This window comes from Pan troglodytes, chromosome 5 (genome assembly GCF_028858775.2).
Source record: "Pan troglodytes isolate AG18354 chromosome 5, NHGRI_mPanTro3-v2.0_pri, whole genome shotgun sequence".
Classification (NCBI taxonomy): Eukaryota; Metazoa; Chordata; class Mammalia; order Primates; family Hominidae; genus Pan; species Pan troglodytes.
The window spans coordinates 119,619,017-119,642,518 of NC_072403.2; the positions used below are offsets into that span (position 1 = coordinate 119,619,017).

A 23,502-nucleotide genomic window follows, 5' to 3' on the forward strand; every position below is an offset into this window, starting at 1 on the left:
ATCTAGATGAGGTTGCAAAGGAGGAGAGGCAGAAGCCAGCAGCCATGAAACAAAAGAGATGAGCCAACAGCCCATAACTATTATGGCAGCACAGCCCCACTGACCTTGGCCAAAGTAACTGAGCTGGAAATGCTTTTAAAGGTCATGTGGATGACTCCCCTCCTTTTCCAGATAAGGAGATGGAGGTATGGGGGGAGGTGACTTGGAGAGCTTGTTTCTTGCACACTGTACCATGCTCTGCCCCCCACAGAGCAATGTGGAACCCACGGGGGAGAAGGTTCTACTCTGGAGGGGAGCCATCCAGATGTCCCCCAAGACCTCTTTTCCCCAACTCTAGGATTCTACGGTTCTACGTGTGAGGGTGGTCTCTGTCTATTTGCAAACACTCACAATATCCTCAGCTTACCGTGCCTAAGGATATAGCAGTAACACTACTTTAAAATGAATATGTTGAATGTTATACATCCAAATACTGTTGTCCTTCAAAGTAGTCCATACATTGCAGCTCCTTATTCTAACACCTGCCTAATATATTTAAGTTAACCAGTGAATTGTGGCTGTTATTGTTCAAACTATTTGTACCAAGTAAGGAAACACACAAGGAAAAGACAAACGAATGTGTGTGAAAACACATGATTTGAAACCTGAAACTGATTACCCATGTCATGCACCAGGCATGAGCCCAGTGGCTTTGGCTTTCTCCAAAAAGAAAAAAAATCCACCCTCAAGGGATGATGATGGGTTTCCAACAACACTTTGAAAAGAATGTAGTTGAGGATGCTACATTTATGATAGAGGTAGCCTTCAGTCATACATCGTTGCTGTAAAGCGACACCTAGTGAGGTGCTGTTATTTCACAATGAACTGTTTGGAGAAGCAAGGCTTCGGGTGTATTCCAAAGTTGGAGCCAATGGAAGAGGTTGCTGTTGGCCTGTGCAAGCACCTAGTGCATGGAACTGACTCTAAGGCTCAGACCACGTGGTCAAGCCCCAGAGCAGGGTAGGGTGGGAAGGCAGCTGAGGTATAGGTGGTCTGTGTGGTATATGTAGACCCTTCAAATGGAAAGATGCTGCTGTCCCCACACTGTCTGGCATCACTGTTTAATCACCCGTGTCTCTACTATTCTCGTCCTGTCACTATCAATTCATGGCACAGCACACTCGGCCGACCTGGGGGAGAGTGTCATTCTTAAGCTCTACCTGCCATCTTTTCCTCTGCAGGAAATCGAGCCCAGTGCTGAGCATGGGGAGAACCTCTGGGCTCTTTCTGTAGGATTTGAAGAGCGCAGATCTGGGGCCTCACTTGCGAAAGCACCGTGAAGAAAAGCAAATCTTCCTCTAACAGTGTGTTTTTGCCCAGAACTGCTTCTAAGTCGGGGGAATTTCATGAAGCCTGGGAGAGTCACAGTGAGCGTTCTCTCCAGCCCAGCATCTTGGTGAGGCCCATGTGTGATAAGACCACCGAAACCACAAAGGAATTTACCACGGGAAGTGTCCCAGCGGTTGCTTATTAGCATTAGAACAATTACACAAAGTCCATTGTTAGCAGACATGTTTTCATGATCCTTAACTGGTGGCAGTAAATAACAGCCATTCTCTTTCAAGCAAATGCTAGATTTCCAAAAATCCAGCTTCCAATTGTCTGTGCAGGGATCATCTTGGATTAGGACAACCATTGGAGTGGATGACACCCCAGAAGCTGAGGTGCCCAGCGCTCTACCTGCAGGAGCAGGGCGGAACACACAGAAGCTGCCTGAGGGTGGATGGGGGTGATGCAGCTGGGTTTGACATCACAGAATGGAAACAGGGAGGTTTGTTCCCCTGGATGTCTGACCGTCTGCTGGACCATCCCCAGGGTTCTTAGTGTGGTCCTCTCTTGCCACAGGGGAGGGATAGGGGCACATGGCAAGGCAACAGGAGAGCCTGGCAGGTGCTCAGTTCTTGGAGTGTTTATGACCAAAAAAAAAACACAAACAAAACTAAAAAAAATCAGCCCCATGGACAGGTTTGCACCCCTCTCCTTAAAAAAAAAATGCAGTTTTTAAAAAAATCACCTACTCCTTCACAATCCCATGTCTTGTTATCTGAGGTTTTTAAAAAAAGTGAGTCCAATCCCCTTCCCCTCTCTCCCCAGTGGAGAAGAGCTGAGAAGTGGCCCCTTCAGAGCAGAGGTCAGACAGTGCCTGCCAACCACTTACATATATGTAAACCTGGCTGTTTCTTTAGAATGAGAGCAGAATATTTCCATCTTTCGAGACCTTCTGACAATGACTACATTTGAGTCCCTGGTCACCTATGGGCATCTCCAATTATCTTCAGAGATTTGAGAAAATTCTCCTAAAACCATCTCAAAAATAATTTTAAAAGAATTTTAATTTAAAAAATAAGAAATATTCCATACAGCACATAGATACAAAAATAGGTTATTGCAGCGTGAAGGGTTGGGGCTGTTAGAATTGCTGCTTTCATTGTTTTCCTAAGAAACTTATGGTGTAGGCCTCCCTTTCTCACTGGTTTCTTCTGCAGTAAACCGGCCCTAGTCCCATATTCCTTCCCAATGTATTTAATATAGTTGGTAGCAGCCCTGCTGCAGGGAAATGGTGGGAGTCTGGTGTACTCTCCGGTAGGTGCTAAACGCCGCAAGACAATTGTTCCCTTCCGTGGGCTCCCCGGCAAGGCGTCTCCCGAGAGTCACCTGGAGCCCAGGCTTGGCACATACAATCATCCTCCTGAGGGGGCAGGCCCAGAGCCCCAGAACAGCCCTGGTCACCCAGCTGCCTCCAGGATACACCCTAGTAGCCTAAGAGGGGACACTTAGTAGTAGCAACCAGACCACAGTGGGTTCTGCCTCCATATTGCAAACCAAGCAAAGGCAATGGCTCATATACTCCCAAGCACTCACTTCCTAAGGCTCTTCCAGCTACAGTGTCAGGAAACACACACACACACACACACATACACACAGACAAGACCCACAGCTTTCACCTAAAGTCTTCGCACAGGGAATAATGTGATTCATGAAATATTTAAAAGGCCTTAGGCAATAGAATTGTCTCTTGATTTTTTCTTTCAAGTGTTTAACAGACAAGTGTAATTGGAAATGTTTGGAACATGAACACAGGCACACACACATACACACTCTAATTTGGAATTATGCAAAACGATATCATTATTCACTACAACCTGAAGCAAAGCTACTGCAATGGAATAATAAGTACCACATCTGTACAAGTGAGAGGCCCCCAGGTCGGCTCTCATTTGGACAAGGGTGACCTACGTGGCCTAACCCTTTAAGGTCTGTTTAGAGGAAATGGCCTGGTGTGTTTTACATTTGTGAAGCTATTTAGCCTCCTGGTTTGACAAGATTTTTGAGAGGGGTGAAAATTAATTATAATTGCAGTATTGCTACAATAATTTAGTTGGCTAATTGCATTTCAGTGCAGAAACAGTCAAGGAAGATTTTCCTCCCCAGGTTATTCTCTGATGTGGCAGCATTTATTTTAAGAGTAATGAGATTTTTAAAAAGTCAAACCTTAAATATCATGGCTTCAGCAATCTGTCCTGCTTAAAGTTTAATGCAAAATGAGATAGCACCTCCGTGAGAGAAGTTCCACGTGAACATGGATCCAGTTTTCTCCAAGACTTGAAATGAGAACATATCTCTCGCCTGAAAACTACTCAAGGGATCTCTTTGACATTGTTTGGGGCTGATTTTTATTTGAGAGCACCAATGTTTGTGACTCTGTAGTGAAGGAGGCACTGATGAGGGTGGGTAGGAAGTTTTGAAAACTTGATACTGGAAGTCACTACATGAGGTATCTGTTGATGGAAGAGGTACCACAAGTATCGGAAGATTGAGAAAAAAAAAGGGGAGTGAAAAACCTGGATTGTTGTGGGATTTTTCTGGATCTCATTGTTTTCACACTGGCAGTTCTGAGTACATAACCTGCCCATGGCTGTTTTGAGGGAAATGTATCTAACTCTAAACCAGCAGTGAGCACTTACGATTAATAAATTCTTAAGAGACAGGCCCTATCACCTTAAAATCTTGAAGACTCTGCCCCAAGGCCTGATTCAAGGTACTTTTCTCAGGTGCTGAACCTGTCAGAGGCATTTGAGCCAGAGCAACTCCATCTTGAATGGGAGCTGGGTAAAATGAGGCTGAGACCTACTGGGCTGCATTCCCAGATGGCTAAAGCATTCTGAGTCACAGGATGAGACAGGAGGTCAGCACAAGATACAGGTCATAAAGACCTTCTGATAAAACAGGTTGCAGTAAAGAAGTTGGCTAAAACCCACCAAAACCAAGATGGCAACGAGAGTGACCTCTGGTTGTCCTCGCTGCTATACTACCACCAGTGCCATGACGGTTTACAAATGCCATGGCAACATCAGGAAGTTGCCCTATATGATCTAAAAGGGGGAGGCATGAATAATCCACCCCTTGTTTAGCATATCAAGAAATAACCATAAAAATGGGCAACCAGCAGCCCTCAGAGCTGCTTTGACTATGGGGTAGCCATTCTTTCATTCCTTTACTTTCTTAATAAACTTGCTTTCACTTTACTTTATGGACTCACCCTGAATTCTTTCTTGCATGAGATCCAAGAGCCCTCTCCTGGGGTCTGGATCGGGACCCCCTTCCTGTAACAAAATCACCAGACATCAAGCTCTTCTACAATCTAATAACTCAAGCTCAATTCAGTGAGCAAGTTTAGTACATTCTCCTCCTCCCCTTCTCTGCCATGCTCTCAGTCCAGCCGCCATTTGTGTGTCTGAAAAGGAGGCTACGATGTGCTTTCTCAAGTACTGCACGTGAAAGCGGGCCTAACGGCATGGCATGGACTATTTCTTATGGCCTTCATCTGGATTCTAACTATATAGAGGGTCACTCTGCAGATCTACCCAGGGCTGCCCTCAAGGTTATACAGGTCATGCTCTGTACAACGGCAGCTGATCAAGCGGTGAGGAGGTTGAGCCCCCACCCTGCTCCACTTGCCAGCTGAGACCCCTGCTCAGGTTGTATCCCAGAGAAAGGGGTGCCTTTTCTGATTCACCTTTGGGCGAAGGGAGGCCCTGAGTCATCCCTAACCCTCTCCCTCCCAGAAATTCCAAAATCTAATGTTCATCTCCTCATCTCCAACACTGCTGATGTCCTTTTAAGGAAGAGAATATGCACATGGCAAAGGCGAATTTATTTTGAAGATATGTTTTCTGCTCAGTGTGAAAGAAGAAGAGAGGTGGAGGGAAACAGAGAAAGGAGAAGGATAAAACGAATGGTGGAGAAGTTGTGCCTCTGCCTAATAAATTGTGGATTCATTGTCCGTCTCTGGACACAGCTGCAAAGGAGCAGAAAATCAATTTTTTCTATTACTCCACGGTGAGGAAGGAAAACCTATTTGTAAATTGAATTAAACCCCATAATAGCATGTCTGTGTATTTGTTGAGGACTAGAAAAATTAGCCACAGATACAACTACATAACCCAGCAATGTAACTAGAAATCAACACTCTCCCGTTTCAAAGCTTCGTTGAGACATTTTCTTTTCCTTTTTTAAAGAAACACCCATGGCTAAATGTCACTAAGATTCTTCGGCATGCCAACACTTCAACACCTCAATAAGGACTCTGGAAGGGAAGGAACTCCAAAGTCCCATCTGGGTAGAGCGTGCTTCCAAATTCTTGCCTTTGCTAGTTGAGTATCAGTCAGTCAGTCAATAATGATTGGATACGAACTAGACCCCTCTAGCTGATGGTTTCTTCCCAAGTCGCAATCTGTGGTGCTAACTGTGGAATAAATCCCCTGTTTCTGTGTGGGCTAGATCTTGTTCACAGACACCCTAACCCATCCACTCAGTACTGAACAATCCTGCTACTGCAGTCAGTGAGGGTCCTGAAATTTCATTAGCAGTCTGCCCTCTAGCGGAGAAACACAGTACTTCAGATTTTCTAGGAACAGAAAAGATTTTTTTTTTTCCTTTTTCTTTCACGGCGTAAAATAATTCAAGTTTTCCAGACAGTGCAAGGTGAGGCAGTCATCTTCAGAAGTCAGCTTCCAGAGCTGAGGCAAACAAGGCTCACATGGATAGGTCCCCAGGTCAGAGTTAGAGGCAGATGGTGCTGAGGGGGGTGTCCCTGCAGAGACCGCAGGGACAAAGGTCCTTCTTTCATCCTTTGAACCCTCCAGAACTCTCCTTGGGCATAAGCATTCAGTTCCCCACTCTCTCGTTATGCAAATAGGACCCACTTTAAGAGAAATCAGCATAACAGGGATGTTAAAAATCACAGGCTTTTGTAATTTTTTGGCAAATTATGAACACAGAGGAGCCTCTCGAAAAGGTCCATGTTAAATTCTTCAAAAGGCAAAGATTCACAAGTTTTATAAAAAGACCACGTCTCTGTGGCTGTTAATTTTAAGAGGAGAGTCTATTTTGTGATGTTGGTGGGATATTGGTAAGGCAGAAGATAATCTTGAGATCTGTTGTTTTGGGTTTCGCTTCTGTCTTTTTAAAAACGTCAGAACTTGGCTTGTTTCAGTTTGTCAATGTGGTAGCAGAGTTTCAGTGCAGGTCCCAGCTTCAGGCCCAGGTACTTCATGACCATGTCACTCTTCAGCAACAGCAGAGCGTTGCCATCAATCTCCTGGTGGGATAGGATCAGAAGAAAGATAAACCCAGAAGATGGTCAGAGTCATCGAACAGTGGCTAAGGTTAAGGTGTGGTCAGGGGATGTGCTCAGGGCATATGGATTGATTTAGGCAGCATATTCTCTTGGTCCTGGGGCAAGGTCTTTTAAAATATTAAAGCAAACAAATACTGTGTTCTCCTCTCCCCATCATCTCCCTGGAGTCATTTGATACACGGGGTGTTTCATATTCCTGCCCTCCCCTCATAGAAGGAATCAAACACAACCCCATGTGTGTTCCCAATATCCCACTTACGAAGTTTATCTCCTCATCCAAACTTGGCTAAAGGGGCAAAAACTGTCATCCATTAGACCCTGAAACTAGAGGGTCTTTCCATTCCAAACCTCCACCTATTGCCCTAATTTCTCATTTCTTAGTAGGCCCACCTACCTTTAGCTGATAACAAAGCAACTCATTCCACCTATGGAAGATTTCAGGTGTGTTTAGCCCTGTCTATTCCACTAGATGGAATACACTAAAGAATGCCCCTGCTTCATCTCAGGGTTCAGCACAAAGAACTACTAAGGGGACGAGCCAGTCCTTTGAGGTTTGATCCCGGTGTAGCTGCCATTGGTCATTGAGAATGGTCACCCTCCAGAATGCATGCGGAGTTCATGAACCTAGCAAGGCTGGGCTTCCATGGTCACCTTTAGTGCCATTTTCAGGTCACTGGAGACAAAGGGTAGAAATTTGAGGTGCTCAGGCAGGGAGAAGAGACATAGTTACAGGATTCATATAATGGTGCCAGGGTCACCAGCTCTCTCATTCATCTGCCCAGCCAGCCAGTATTGATGGAGCACCCACTCCGTGTCACTCTCCACGTCTTTGGCAAAATGGCAGTGGGCAAGGCTTACTTGTGGGCCACTCCCAGGAGCCTCATTTTCTACTGTCTTTTATTTCCCTCATCTCCTGGACTCCCACTGTCTCCTCCCACCCTGGAAGACAGCCAGACTCCCCCTGCCCAAATCTGTCCAAGCATAACCCACTCTGCGGTTCTTGGTCTTAAGTCCCCGTTGTTAGGTGAGGTCAACATATGCCTAATAAAAGGCAAGTGCTGAGTTAGATGAGAATCCTCCTAAGATTGGAGAACATGATTTCTATGACAGAATCACCAAATAAAATAAGAAACAGGAAACAAAAATAATGGTCACTGTGGAAGGCGGAATAATGCTCCTTCCCCTCCATGCACGACGTCTGGATTCTAGTCCCCAAACCTGTGAATGTCAAGTTACACGGTGAAGGGGAATTAAGGTTGCAGATGGGATTAAGCTTGCTAATCAGCTGACTTTAAAGTAGGGAGATTATCCCGGATTATGGGGCCAGGTGGGTGGGGGGAGTGGCGGCTGTGTAATCACAAAGCTCCTTAAACGTGGAAGAGGACATCAGCAGTGAGAACCAGGGATGGCAGCCCGAGCAGCCGAACAGGCCTCAGCTTGATGTTACAGGCTTTAAAGATGATGGCAGGGGGACAGGAGCCAAGGACTGATGGTGGATCTAGAAGCCAGAAAAGACAACCAAGCGGATTCTCCCTAGAACTTCCAGAAGGAAAGGCAGCCTTGCTGGCTGAGCCCACTGAGACCCATGCCAGGCTCCTGATCCCCAGAGTGGTAAGGCAGAGAATGTATATTGTGTGAGGCAACTACATTGGTGGTAATCTGTTACAGCACAATATAAAATGAGTACAGTGCCATGTGCGGTGGCTCACACCTGTCATCCCAGCACTTTGGGATGAGACCAGCCTGGCCAACATGGTGAAACACAGTCTCTACTAAAAATACAAAAATTAGCTGGGCGTGGTGGTGGGTGCCTGTAATCCCAGCTGCTCGGGCGGCTGAGGCACAAGAATTGCTTGAACTGGGAAGGCAGAGGCTGCAGTGAGCCGAGATTGAGATCGCTCTACTGCATTCCAGCCTGGGCGACAGAATGAGACTCCGTCTCAAACAAAAACAAACAAAAACAAAATGCATATAGTAAGCCTGGCAGGTAAATTATTGATTCTTATCTTTAAAAAAAAATTACCATCTCTATATTTTAGCATATCTCAAAATCATTATAATGCTATCTGCTCAGTGAAGGCTATCCGAGTCAGGAACCGTGCTGAACACCTTTTGTGCATTTTCTTATTTAGTCCTCGAAGTGGTTTAGGAACAGGTGCTACTGCGGTTTGCCTGGCATGTCGTAGGTGTGCTGTGAATTTTGTTGCATTCACAGACGGCTGGATGGGCAGGAAACAGGCACTCCTGACGAAGGCCAACATGAGAGAAGAGATGGGGCAAATATTCCTTTAAAAACAAATTAAGTGGTCATTCTGTTCTGAGGAGCCTGTGGTTGTACCTGTCCCTCTCATCTCTGGCTCCCTTGAGGGTGCCCCTAGGGCTTAGTTTAGAGCACCCCCCCACCGCCTCCCCTGGCAGCATCCGGCAGCTCCCTGGACCTCACTCTCCTTCCATGCCTGCTCCCTCAATCCCCCCCAAGGTCAAACCCACCACTCGCATACGTGCTTTCTGAAGAGCTCCACGTGAGGCCCCAGAGCCTGCGGGTCGGCGTCCTTCACAAACCACACCACGTCCTCCACAGTCCAGGCGGAGGGGTTCCTGCTCCGTGGCCGCCTGGCATCCTGCGCATCCTGAGAAGGGCTTGAGGCTGGATGGGGCACAGAGAGGGAGACCATGAGCCAGTGGGACAGGGCCTTGCACCTACCTGGTGCTGCCTGCCCCCACCTAGCCTGGAAGGGGGATCCTCAGTGCCCATGAGTCCAAGGAGCTGGCCCAAGTGACCTCCTGTCATAGGGAAAGGCTGTGAGTGGCAGCTCTATCAGCAGCCCAGAGTGCAGAAGGCCACTCCTAGATATATTACCCTCCCCATGTATGCCAAAGCTCTCTGCTCTCCCAGGAGAGGAAGCACTAGACAGTGGATTCCCTTCAACAGGCTGGAATTCCCACCCTAGTTGGAGTTTTCAAGACTATCCTGCTCAGTTCTTTCTCGGCGGGCCCAGGGCCTCCTGAGCCTGGGTACTTGGTGACCAGGGCAAGTGTGCTAAGATGAGTGCCCAAATGAGCCTCATCGCGTCAGTGAGGCCAGTGACTTGGGGTCCTTTCTGCCTCCATGGCCTTCACACTGAAAGGATAGAGGCATGGCAGAATTGAGGTGGCTTTTCGTTCTTCTCCACGGTCTCTGCAGAATGCAAGTCTGCCTCAGCATCTTCAGAGCCATCCCTGGTCACACATGCAGAAAGAAGATGTCCCCTCACTCACTGCCCCAGGTACACATTGAGTCCTTGCACGGCCCTCTGGGGCTGTCAGAGCATTTGCCCGGGTCTCCCCCACTACACTGTGAACTCCCTGACCGCAAAGGGCCTAACCTACATCTGGTCCATAGCTGGTCCCTGGGAAATGGTTGCATAGGGCATTTCCCGTGCAGCAGGTGAAAAGGCTCAGGACAGTGAAGGAGGAAGACAGCAATGAGTTCAATGGCCGGCAATATTTAGGGTTGATTTTTTGTGTGTGTGTGTCCCAAACTAATTCATCCTCTTTCCCTAGAGCCAGCTCTTCTTCCTATCTCCCCCATTTTAGGAACCCACCTCTTTGTCCTCCCCTTTTTGTGTTTCCCACATTTAATTATTCTGAAGCTCTTGGGAGAATGCCTCTGATGCTGATGCCCTTCCACCCCTGCTGCCCCAGCCCCAGAGCCTGCCACCTAACCCCCTGCCATGGGTTCCTAATGGGTATTTTTGGGCCATGTCCTTTTCTTCCTACTGCCTACAACTGCCGCTGCCTCACATTCTCCCTAAGACCCATCTCCCCATGGGTCTCCCTTACCAACACACTGAGTCCTCATTCTACCTCAAGGTCAAGGGCTCTCTTGGTCTTAATAATATTTTTCCTTCTTAATGGAGGGGGAGAAGAGCTCTGGTACCAGAGAGACCTAGGGACAGATCCTGGAGCTGCCCCTTGCTGGTGACTGGACGAGGATGTAGCTCATCATGTGTGAAATGGCAGTGCTTTCTACCTGGAGGGGCAGGTGTAAGGATGGAAATGGGATAGTGCCCTGCCCCGAGGCTGACCTATGTCATGTGCTCCGCCAAGGGCGGGAGCCTCCCTACCTTCCCCACATCCCTGCTCTCCTGTGCACCACCTGTCTGTCTGGGTACACTTGTTGTGACCGACCGAATGTCTCCCCAGCTTCCTTCCTCTGCCTGTGGCTGGTGCTTTGACTTCAACCTAGAAGGCATTCACCCTCTCTCCTTCCCACTCATGTTCCACCTGATGCCTTCGTGAACAGAAATGTTCTGTGCTTCCTGCAGCCTGCATGTCACCTTCCTACCCCTTTATTTTATTGTATTTTATTTATTTATTTTTCGAGACAGAGTTTCACTCTTGTTGCCCAGGCTGGAGTGCAGTGGCCTGATTTCTGCTCACTACAACCTCCACCTTCCGGGTTCAAGTGATTCTCCTGCCCCAGCCTTCCAAGTATCTGAGATGACAGGCGCCCACCATCACGCCCAGCTAATTCCTGTATTTTAGTAGAGATGGGGTTTCACCATGTTGGTCAGGCTGGTTGGGAACTCCTGACCTCAGGTGATCCACCCATCTTGGCCTCCCAAAGTGCTGGGTTTACAGGTATGAGCCACAGCACCCGGCTTCCTACCCCTTTATTCCTACATCTTTATTTGTTCATCTATCTCTTAAGGTGCTTTCACATTCCACTTTGTAGTACAATTATTTATGAACTTCTCTATAACCTCTAGTTAGATTTTTATTTCCTAAGGATTCCTCCCACTCACTCCACAAACATTGATTGAGCACCTTTTCTGTACCAGGTGCTAGGTGAAGCGTTTGGTGAAAAATACAAATGTGATCCTCTCATGACAGGGGTTATAATCATTGACTCCTCCATGGCTCAGAGTACATATACAGTCATGCACCGCCTAAGGACGGTGGTCCCATAAGATGATAATGATTCTAGTTCCTATCGCCTAGTGATTTGTGTTGCAATTTTCTCCAGTATTCAGTACAGTAACATGCTGTACAGGTTTGTAGCCTAAAAGCAATAGGCTATACCACACCGCCTAGGTGTGTAGTAGACTATACCATCTAGGTTTGTGCAAGTACAACCTATGATTTTCACACAACATTGAAATGACCTAAGGATGCATTTCCCAGAATGTATCCCATTGAGTGATGCATGACTGTGTTTATAAATAGGGCTTGATAAATGTGAGATGAATCAATATACTCTGCAGACACAGTCTCGGTAACTTATACAAAAGCCTGTGTGTGTAATCTTTACTTCTATTTTAAGGCTAGAAAAAAGACAAGGCTCTGAACAATGAAGCGGCTTTCCTACAGAAGAATTCTAGTTAGAAGTTGAGAAGCCTTCACTTTATTTCCCTTCTTTAGATCTCGGGGCACAGTGGCTTTCTGCTGTCTCTGTCTCCTTCCTCCTTTTAATGTGCCTGAGACGTGCATGCTGCTCCATTAGCACTGAGGAGAATACAGCATCACATTTCTGCGTCTGTCCTAAACACATAATGGTTTGGCTGAGAATTGGATTGACTTTGAGATTTTCCCTGCCTCTTCCTTGTGGGACCTGGAAGGGTCCCATAAGGTGGTTTGGCACGGGGCATTTTTCTGGGAATCTGTTAATGCACCCTGGAGCCATCTGAATGCTGATCCACCCTTATTAAAGATGATTTCACTCCATTTAAAGACATCTGCACTCAACATGGGGACGAGGAATCACAGAAATCACATTGCCTTTGGATCCTGCCCCATCAGAACATTGGCGTTAATCAGGGTGAAAATAGATGCTCTGATTACAAAGGCTGGAAGTCTTTAGTGCCAAGAATAATTTTAGAGTGATCAGAGCAGAGGTCAAATCTAATTTCCTGCATTTGACAGGAAGGGGGGAAAACCCAGACCAATTAACAGCATCATTCACAGGAACCTAGAGTCCTTTGAGCTAGGTCAGGGAAACACTTTCCCTTCAACTACAGTGTTGAAGGGCTGAGCCAGGTGGCTGGTTTGTCTTTAAGGAGGAAGCTCTCAGGACAATTGCTGTGGAGGGAAAGAGATAACTGAGATGGCAAAGTGGGCTCTGTTCCTGGTACCTAGGGCTTGCTGTGGGCACTTTTCACTTTTCCAGGACGGAGCAGAGGCAGCAGGGGCCTGGCTCGGGCGTGTTTCTTAGGGGGCCTTTTAGTCATACAAGACAGAGGGCAGCAGGCAGCCTAAGTCACACCTCAGGAGCTGCTCCTGATCCAAAGCACATAGATTCGCTTTAGAAAGGAAGAAAAATGGAGCTTTCCAGTGGCAGGTTTGCAGAGCCTCACAGTGGTCTGTGCTCACAAAAATAATAAATACACTAGCCACTCCCTCTCCAGCTGCGGCGAAGGTGTCAGGAAGACAGATGGGTGGAGCCTGGTGCAGCTGCGGCAGGCAGATGTGATAGATCAACAGTAAGACATGATAGATGTGGAAAAGTCTTGCTCCTAAGCAGACAGAGCATGCCAAGAAGCACTGGCCAGACACATTTGTGAACAGGCAGAGTTCTCCAATGAGGACATCGTGCTTGGTCTTGTCATTCCCTGCCAGAGGCATGTGAAAAGTGAAACCTAGTTATGAATGGATTAAATATGCTTGTTTCTAAAGCTGAACTCACATTTACCAGAGCTAGGATGACTATGAGTCAGTGTTTCAAAGCAATCCCGATTCTCACAGCACAGGTACTTGGACACTCTCTGTGAATCTCCCTCTGCCTTACACATGCCCATGAGCACATCCATATGTACGTAATTTCCTTTCACTCATTCATAATTCAGGAGAAACTCTTTAGCTAACAACAGAGTCATGTGGAGGAGTGGAATTAGCAGTGAGCTGGGAGTCAGAAACCCCTGCCACCCACCAGCCATGTGATCGACTCTCTGCTTCTCTGTTGTAAAATAAAAGGGCTTGATCTCTAAGCCCCTGCCAGCCCCTTATGACACTGTGTAACCCCTCCCACCTCAGGCTGTTCACACGAAGGGAGTCACGTCCTCCCACAGCTGAAGGCTGCATCAGTGTGTCCACATGCAAAACACATCGAGTGCAGCCACAGCCAGGCTTCCTGTCCCTCCTGGGCTCTGTTCATTCTCTACGGACCTCATTGTCTTCATCTATAAATTGTGAATATTATTTGCTGCTTCTTAAGAATATTTTAAGAATCAAGAGAATGTGTCTCAGAGCTGGAGCCTGACCATAAGAATCTTAAAGACAGGAAGGTCATTGTCTCCAACAGGGACCCCTGTGTCCTCAGGCTGCCTGTGAGCTGCCCAGGCCCTCTTGGTTTCTGGCACCTGGAACTGGGTTGGGAGGACCGGGGCTGGCAAGGGGAAGGGGAGGGAGATCTGTTCTCAGCATCTCCAAGTGACCTGCTCCCACTAGATGCATCCTTTCTAGATACAATGCCATATCAAATGTGTGACGTGCCCAGGTTAGCCCACGATTATGGCAAAATCACATGGCTTGAAACAGTGCTGTTTTTCATTATTTCTATCTGTTGCCCAGGCTGGAGTGTAGTGGGGTGATCTCGGCTCACTGCAACCTCCGCCTCCCAGGTTCAAGTGATTCTCCTGCCTCAGCCTCCCGAGTAGCTGGGATTATAGCCAAGCACCACTCACTCTATCCAGAGTTTTCAAGATGCCATGTGGTGAGAGAGATGAGAGGGAAGAGAGCCCACTCAATCCTTAGAGTTTAATCAGATTTTTCTTTTCAATTATTTGAGACCAGCTGGCCTGCCTGTGTGAGGAGAGAGCATGTCTCTAGAAACAAGGAGAGACCATGGGCTTGAAGTCAAGCTGAGCTGAGCTAGATTCCTTCTTGGCCACCAGAAGACACTGTGACCTCCTAGCAAGCACTGTTACCTCTGCTGGGAAGCCTCCAGCCATCCCTCCTCCCTACTGACCCTCCCTGGTTGTCTTTCCTCCTGCTTATTCCAGCCAGCTCCACTGCCCCTTCTCTGGGAAGCCTTTCCAGACTCCGAAGGGTAGGCTCAGCCACTCCCTCCCCATCTGATTCTCCCACAGCATCCACACTTCTCCCTGACAGCAATCATCACAACTGTAATGAAATTAGTGTAATAATTTGTTGACATTTGTCTCCCTGGAGTTGCAAACCCTCAGAGAACAGGGCCGGTGTCCATGTTGTTCACAGCTCTGTCCTCAGATGTGAGAAGAGCCCCTGGCACACTATGCCCAGGAAGTCTCTGCTGGCTAGGACCAACCAAAACCTGAGTCTTAACTGCCTGCTCTATAAAACACCTCGTTGAGCTGTTGCAAGGATTAAATGGCATAATGTTGTAAAGCATTAAACAGGATTACTCATTAGGTAGTTGCTGTTCTTCTTATTATGATGATGTCATTCCATAAATGGCCAGTAGATTCGTTTTCCTAAATCCCAGGGCCACCAGCTCACTCCCCTGTTTAGAAATGTCTGGTTTACAGTTACTACAGAGCAAAGTCCCATCTGCTTGAAATGGATCCCAAACCTCTCAGCATGGTTTCCCTGGTGTCCCTGCACAAACTCTTTTTTTTTTTTTTTTTTTTGAGATGAAGTCTCGCTTTGTCACCCAGGCTGCAGTGCAGTGGCATGATCTCGGCTCAATGCAACCTCCACCTCCCAGGTTCAAGCGATTCTCGAGCCTCAGCCTCCCGAGTAGCTGGGATTACAGGCATGTGCCGCCACACCCAGCTAATTTTTGTATTTTTAGTAGGGACGGGGTTTCACCATATTGACTGGGCTGGTCTTGAACTCCTGACCTCAGATGATCCGCCCACCTCTGCCTCCCAAAGTGCTGGGATTACAGGTGTGAGCCACTGCGTCTGGCCCCTGCACAAACTCTTTAATTAATCAGCTCTTGCCATGCTTTTGTCCACTTCACCTCCTCACATACAATGCTGTTCTCATTCTTCTTTTTCTAGCTAAATTGTCTCCATCCCTCACCCAATGCCAGGCCCTATCAAATAAAAATCCAACCACAGGAGGCATTTGGGTTGTAATAGCAATATCAGATTGACTTTGTTTCTTGATTCTGAATCTTGGACCTAGTTGTGGTTGGGAATTATACAGTGTGTCTTGTTAAATGCCCAAGTCAGGAAGCTTTTGTTATCCAAAACCTCTTTATAGCTCTTGGTGATTATATCTTGGATGAGAGACAAGGAAGAGCTCTCAAACTTTCACCAGAGCATCAGCAGACACCAGGAAAATGTGCCCTGTGAACACATCCCCTTGGAGCCCACTGGCAGCGGAGACAGACGTGATATATCACAACTGCAGGAAGCTAAAGGTAAGTACCGCCAGAGAGAGAAGGCTGAGGAGTTTGTTAAGTCATCAATACCCACCCTTCTGCCTGCAGCCTCATGCAGTTTTCTGGCTTTTGTGGTTTTAAACCATTTTGATTAATACCATGGGGAAAATGCCATTTCTAAGTCTCTTCCATGGTTTATGACTTGGGTCAAACTCCCTTAAAGAGGTATGGTTTTTTTGATGATAACTGCTTTTTACTTGGGATGGAACTTCAGAGCAATATTGAACAGTCATTTGGGTGGGAGGGTGGGGTGTGGGGGGACCCACAGCAGGCACTAGGCTGACAGCTAGGTGAGAAATGGGTGAGGACGCTGGTGGTTTCTCTCCCACTTTAACATCCTGCCACTCAAGTCAGCATGGTTTTTATCTCCATGGTTTCCAAACATTTTTAGTTGTGCAAATTTTGTTTAAGCAAAGCACATATAGAACCCCACTCTGCAAATGTGAAAAGGCCCTGCTTAAAGAGAGGGAGGGCACCTGGAGTCCTGTCTGCTCTTGTTCCATCTTCTCCATCTCTTAGAACCTTGAAAGCCATCAGGCATGATTTGAAAACCCCTGGGGTTGTTTTGAAAGACAGGCTTTGGAGCCCACTGAAGTCAGATCCTGGCTTAACACTTGATTTACCTTCTCTTGAACCTCTTTTTCTTTATCTTTAAATCAAATATACCAATACCTTTTTATAAATATTAAATTCTAAACATATAACTTATAATAAATCGGAAACTGTCTGGCCCCCTTGAGTGTAGGTGTTCAATAAATAACAGTCTGATACAGGCCTCAAGCCCCCCTTTGCCAGGGCTGTGGGGGGTTCAAATATGAATAAGAGGCTTCACAAAGCTGAGGGTCTGTTCCTTTCTCTAGGATAGAGTAAGAACTATAGATGAGGAAACAAAGTGCCATGGGAGGGAAAAGGAGGGAGTGAGCATTTCTGATCAGACTTCCCATTGCCTACTCAGCGTTACTTTGCACTTCTTCCTCTGTAATAGCAGCCCTAACTTCCATCTGGAATCATGGTTGCTAGGAATGAAAACCACATTTCCCAGCATCCCTTGCAGCAAGTGGCCATGTGACTACATTTTGGTCAATGAAATGTAAGCAGAAACGGAAACTTCTTTCAGAGACACTGGTGCTATCCTTCCTTCCATCTTCTCCCCACCCTCTTCCTCTGTCTCACTGCTGAGAATGTGCATGGCTGACTGGCTGTTTCTGGTACCTGCGGTTTTATTTAGCACCCTGAGGAAGGCACTGGTTAAAAGGAATCTTTCGGCTGGGCGGGGTGGCTCACGCCTCTGGTCTCAGCACTTTGGGAGGCCGAGGCAGGCAGATCATGAGGTCAGGAGATCGAGACCATCCTGGCTAACACTGTGAAACCCCGTCTCTACTAAAAATACAAAAAAAAAAAAAAAAAAAAAAAGCCAGGCGTGGTGGCGGGCACCTGTAGTCCCAGCTACTCAGGAGGCTGAGGCAGGAGAATGGCATGAACCCAAGAGGCAGAGCTTGCAGCCTGGGTGACAGAGCGAGACTCTGTCTCAAAAAAAAAAAAAAAAAAGGCATCTTCGGAGAATTAAAGTGTTAACAGACCTACAAAGGATGAATAATTTCATTTTTCTTCAGTGTATCACAAAGGCTCAACAGTGAACTTCAACTCATACATCACATAGCAGCTTTTCTCCAAAGAGGTTAGGTGGCTTTGTGATTTTAAACATCCCACAGTCCCGTGGTGGGGGTCCTGCTGATTATGGACAACTGGATTTCAGGGTCTCAGGCAAAGTTCTAATATTTATTTTTATTTATTTATTTTTTGAGACAGAGTCTAGCTTCGTTGCCCAGGCTGGAGTGCAGTGGCGCAATCTCTGCTCACTGCAACCTCCACCTCCCGGGTTCAAGCGATTCTCTTGCCTCAGCCTCTCAAGTAGCTGGTATTACAGGCGTGCATCACGACACCCGGCTAATCTTTGTATTTTTAGTAGAGACGGGGTTTCACCATGTTGGTCAGGCTGGTCTCAAACTCCTGACCTCAAGTGATCCACCCGCCTTGGCCTCCCAAAGTGGTGGGATTGCAGGCATGAGCCATCGTGCCTGGCTGCTTCTAATACTTCTAAGTTATTAAAAAGACAGCCAGGATTCAGGGTTCAGGTATTGATGTTCTTGGGATGAAAGGCAGCAGGCACAGGTGGACTCCGTTTCTCTGATCTCATCCCAGATCCTGACAGGCAGAAGGGCCTGAGCTAGGGGGCCTCTCCTGGGGTGCAACCAGGCTCCAGCAGAGAGGCTTTCTCAGAGCTGGAGCCTGAGGAAGGGTCTGGGCTGCCTCTTGGCCAGTTGTCTGGCAAGATTACTCAGACTGTCAGGGCCTGATTCCAGGATGATATGAGTTAGCTCTGTGTCCCCACCCAAATCTCACCTTGAATTGTAATAATCCCCATGTGTCAAGGATGGAGCCAGGTGGAGATAATTGAATCATGGGTTTGGTTCCCCCATTCTGTTCCTGTGGTAGCCAGTAAGTCTCACGACATCTGATGGTCTTATAAAGGGGAGTTCCCTTGCACAAGCCCTCTTACCTGTCACCATGTAAGACGTGCCTTTGCTTTCCCTTTGCCTTCTGCCATGATTGTGAGGCCTCCCCAGCCATGTGGAACTGTGAGTCCATTAAGCGTCTTTCCTTTACAAATTACCCAGTCTCGGGTATGTCTTTATTAGCAGAACAGACTCATACACAGGAGAACAAAGGGCCGGGATGGGGATGAAAGTGAAGGACAGGAGGACATCCTAGGGCTCAACTGGAAGGAGGTGTGAGGGGCTGGGGGACAGGAGCTATGCTGAAGCCCTCTGAAGAGCCCTGGATTCCCTGGCCCTGGGTCACCAGTTGGACTGAACAGGGCAGACTGTTGTTGAGTGAGTGATAGAAGTTCTCTCCAACCAAATCATGCCCCCCTCTTACTGCTGGAAATCCTGCATTTAAGACATAGGGCTGAGATTGCACCAACGTGAGTAGGAGAGAGAGTAAATATCTCCTTTTTAAAAAGTGGGACTCTGGGATTATGAGTCAATTCAATCAGCATGGTGTCCTATGATCACCACCCTGAGAAAAGGGGAATGGGGCTGAGGAGAAGAGGATGAGAGAAAGACATTTAAACTCAAGAGGGACATAAGGATGAGTGTTTTGACAAGAAGACAAAGGGACACCGTGAGGGCACAGACATGATGCATGTTTATTGAACACCTACCACATGCCAGATATTAAGCTAACACTGGGGACAAACCTATGAAATCAAGGCTGCCCCTGGTTTACTTTACAGTGTTGGTTCGTGAAAGATCTTGTCCCTTTCTCTTGTTCTTAGGAATCAAATGGAACAATGTTGCTCTCCTTTGGAAAATAGGGCTCTGCTCACTTAATCTGCCTGGCTCATGGCCCTGTGTGACAGTGTTGGAAAGTGGCCTGCAGGGCATCTCTACATTTGGTAAGAGCTGCTGTGGAGAGAGAATCTGCGCTCTACCCCTCAGAACGCCTCTCCGGCAAGGGGCCCCTTCTCACGTCTCCATCCTTGGCCAGGGGAAGCCGGTCAGGGCCACGCTCATCTGGGTTGGATGAGGCTCTTGGAAGAGAATGTGTGGAGGGTCTTGAATCATACAAAATAGCTCACGTGTGCGGCTTGCTGGGGTCACTGGTGGAAGGATCCTAGGCTCAGGGGAGAAATGTGACTTGCCACAGAAGACAGAGCCTGCCCACTGAGGGGCTACAGGGTGGCAAGATGAAGACTCCCAGACTCCTTGGCCTGGGGCCTTCTTTCTTCAGCAGTTCTCAGCTGTGGAGCTGATGGGCTGTGATCTGTTAAGGGATGTGTTAAAAAGATCTATGCTGTAACTACTAACATTTATTGAGCTCTTATTACCTCCTAGGTCTTGTGCTAAATGCATGTATGAACTCATTTAATCCTCCCAACAATCCTATGAGGCAGGTGCTGCCATTATTATTATCACAATTTTATAGGTGAGGAAACTGAAGCACAGGTAAGTTCAGACTTGCAAAAGGTAGGCAGGAAGCAGCAGATCCAGCATCTCAGCCCAGGCTGTCTGGCTCTAGTCCCAGTGATTATCCACTATACTCTATGGCCTTTAGGCACTATCAAAATACTGAAGCTTGAAAATGATTTTTTAAAACATCAATCAGAAGGGCCTTCAAGCTATTACTATAATCCTTTAGCCCTTATAGCGCTTTTGTAGACTGCATTCCAACAAGCTTTCTTTAGTGGATGAGACAGAAGTGGCATTACAACCAGCATTGGGGGAATTTTGCCTAACTCTGCCTCTGCTCATGTATTTGTATCCTGAAGGTGACACTTCCTATGCAAGAGACAATTCTTTACCAAGGTCTGGTTCTCCTTTCTCCTGGGCAGAGCTAACCTACAGCTTCCAGAGTCCCTTATGGTTAAGTGTGGCAAAATGACCAGCTTTTGCCAATGAGATGTGAGTGGAAGTCATGAGCATCACTTTCAGATTGCAGGGAAGCATCTGTGTCTTCTCCACACCTTCTTTCCCTTTCTATTCCCTAATGCATGGGGCATGAAGGCTGTAGAGGGTGGCAGAGCCACAAAATAGATGGAGCCTATGTCCCTGTATTGAGATGCATCCATGAATCAGGAACATTCACCTTTGGCTCTCGAACAAAAATTTCTATGGTATTTGAGCCTGTGTACATTTTGGAGTCTATGTATCCTGTGGCCTAGCCTGCCCTAATACACGATTTTCTTTGCTTATCAAAGGTTGAGTTTGGCTGTTTTTGAGAACCTCAAGATCCATGAAAGGGCTTGTGGAAATTTCTGATCTCCCAGCAGTCCCACGTTTAAACAGCCACACTCCCCCTTCCCCAGATGCTGTGCTCCCCGCGCAAGGGCAAGGGATGTTAAGTCAGTGGGAAGCTGATGCATGCATTACATTACCACATCTGTTTCCTTCAAGAGAGGTCGTGTTTCTCTTGGGGCTGGAGGCTGGAGGCCTCAGCCCAGGTGCCGAGGGGCCACCAGAAGACATGGGGCTAGTGCGGGGACCACCAGCGGTGGCAGCAGGACCACCCCCAAGGTGGCTGTCTCCAGAGTTCTGCCTCTTGCAGTACAGCGAGGAGGAGGGGTGCAAGGAGCCCCTGTGGTTAAAGGTGGAGGCGGAGGTGTCCACGCTGTAGCGGTTCATGCCCACAGGGTTCACCAGGTACTCTTCGGTGGTGACTGTCTTGGCTAAGCAATAAGGCAATACAGAGAAGCAGATATCAGAGAGCAGTTCAGGAAGCTATCAGACCCTCCGTCTTGGCAAACCCTGCCCTGCCAACACAGTCGCCAGTATTTGTGAGCATGGAGAGAGGAGAAATGAACCCCACAACATAATTCCAAATAGCATACCTGTCAGCAGGCTGAGAGCTGCTTTGCCCACAGGAGCATATTGTAATAGGAATTAGGAGGTGTGCTCCTCGGTGCTTAGAGGAAAATTGATATTTTGGCCATTGATGACTTAATAAGCCCAAATCAGGCCAGGTGCAGTGGCTCCCATCTGTAATCCCTGAACTTTGGGAGGCCAAGGCAGGTGGATCACCTGAGGTCAAGATTTCAAGACCAGCCTGGCCAACATGATGAAACTCCATCTCCACTAAAAATACAAAAAATTAGCCGGATGTGGTGGCAGGCACCTGTAATCCCAGCTACTCGGAGGCTGAGGCAGGAGAATCGCTTGAACCCGGGAGGCAGAGGTTGCAGAGCAAAACTCCATCTCAAAAAAAGAAAAAAAAAAAAGAGTAAGATCAAAGACTTTCTTCTGCAGTGGCTCTGCCCTCACAGTCTCTGCTGGCTTCTCAGAATCTCCCTGTACTCCCTGCTCTTGCTCACCCACCAGCACAGCCCCCCTCACCTGGCTCAGGACTCCTGGGAGAGATCAAGCAAGAGTCACAATGTCCCAGAGTCAGGAGAGACAACTGTGGCCTGGGTGGTGGCCCAGGTGCCACAGTGCTTTCTCCCCACACCTTTAGTCCTGATACAAACACATGAGGGCAGCCATCCTCCGCCAAGGCTAACAAGCAGGGATGCAAGTGCTGATCTGGATAGCCCCACAATCCTCCCCAAACCCTTCACAGGAGAGCTAAAGAGCCAAGCTAAAGTGCAGAGGGAGGAGAGGACTTAGAAAGTCTGCCAACCTCATCATCAGCGCCTCTTAAGTAAACCAGGACTTATCATACTTTTTTTTTTTTTTTTGAGATGGAGTTTTAATCAATAAGTCTGTCACCCAGGCTGGAGTGCAGTGGTGCGATCTCGGCTCACTGCAACCTCCACCTCTCTGGTTGAAGCGATTCTCTTGCCTCAGACTCCCGAGTAGCTGGAAGCACCATGCCCGGCTAATTTTTGTATTTTTAGTAGAGATGGGGTTTCACCATGTTGGCCAGGCTGGTCTCAAACTCCTGACCTCAAGTGATCCATCTGCCTCGGCCTCCCAAAGTGCTGGGATTACAGTCCTATACTTTTAAAGCTCAACATTGAGCCTGTTGAACTCCCTGTGAGCTACACCTGTGGCCGAATGGTGGGTTTTTTGTTTGTTTTATTATTTTTATGTGGAGTTTTTCTTTTGGGGGGTGGGGGAAGTCCAGAGAAATTACGGTGATAGAAAGAAGGACTATTCTAGTCCCTCCCACCAGGACAAGATCATGTCTACCTGTCCCCAGCAATAATTATCTGTATATTAGACACCATCAAAACAGATCTTCGTATGCCCAAAGAAAATGCAATCAGCAAAAATATGAAAAATAAAAACAAAACAAAACAACAACAACGACAAAAACCAATGGATCCTCCATGATTGGCAATGAAAAACAAATTTGAGGCCACAAGATCCAAATGTCTTCTCCATACATGGATTCTTCCACAATGTAGAAAGATTATTGAAGATTAAGACTTGATTTTATTAGGGAAGCTAGCAGATCTTCTCATAGTTGGGGATGGATGTGGAGCTTGACTAAAAATAAAAGTCTTTGAAGATGTGATACAGATAAGTAGTGGCTAGAGGTAAATTTACAGCTGTAAATACTTCTGTTAAAGGAAGAAAGGTCTCAAATGAATAAACTAATCTTCTATCATAAGACACTGGAAAAAAAAGCAAAGAAGGAAATAATAAAGATTTGAGCAAAAATTAATTCAATAGAGAATTTTAAAAAACAATAGAAGAAATCAATAAAACCAAAAGCTTGTTCTTTGGAAAAAGAACCAACAAAATTGCAAGGCTTTAGCTACATGGACAAAAAAATAAACAAATAAAAAGTAAAGAAGGAAAGAGAGATGATTCAAATTGCTAGAATCAGAAATGAAAACCTGAAAGAGAGGAAATTACTACCAATCTTACAGAAATTGAAAAAGATTGAGAAATACAGATGCTTTTTGCTTACAATAGGGTTATATCCCAATAAATTGATCATAAGTTAAAAATATCATAAGTTGAAAATGCAT

At 46.9% G+C, this 23,502-nt stretch overlaps 1 protein-coding gene across 4 annotated transcripts in view; it reads right to left on the reverse strand.

Moving 5' to 3' along the window:
* Nucleotides 1-3,472: 3,472 nt before the first annotated feature.
* SCML4 (Scm polycomb group protein like 4) overlaps nucleotides 3,473-23,502 on the reverse strand; it is a 144,416-nt gene continuing 124,386 nt past the window's right edge. For 3 of the 4 annotated variants that reach the window (XM_001147023.7, XM_001147087.8, XM_016956077.4), the window contains 3 exons: nucleotides 20,965-21,255; nucleotides 9,181-9,326; nucleotides 3,473-6,640 (listed from right to left, as the gene is read on the reverse strand). In XM_001147023.7, the coding sequence (XP_001147023.1) occupies nucleotides 6,515-6,640; nucleotides 9,181-9,326; nucleotides 20,965-21,255 (563 nt within the window). In that variant the 3' untranslated portion in view covers nucleotides 3,473-6,514. The remainder of the gene's footprint in view (nucleotides 6,641-9,180; nucleotides 9,327-20,964; nucleotides 21,256-23,502) is intronic. The other variant, XM_054686182.2, reaches the window with a different exon arrangement.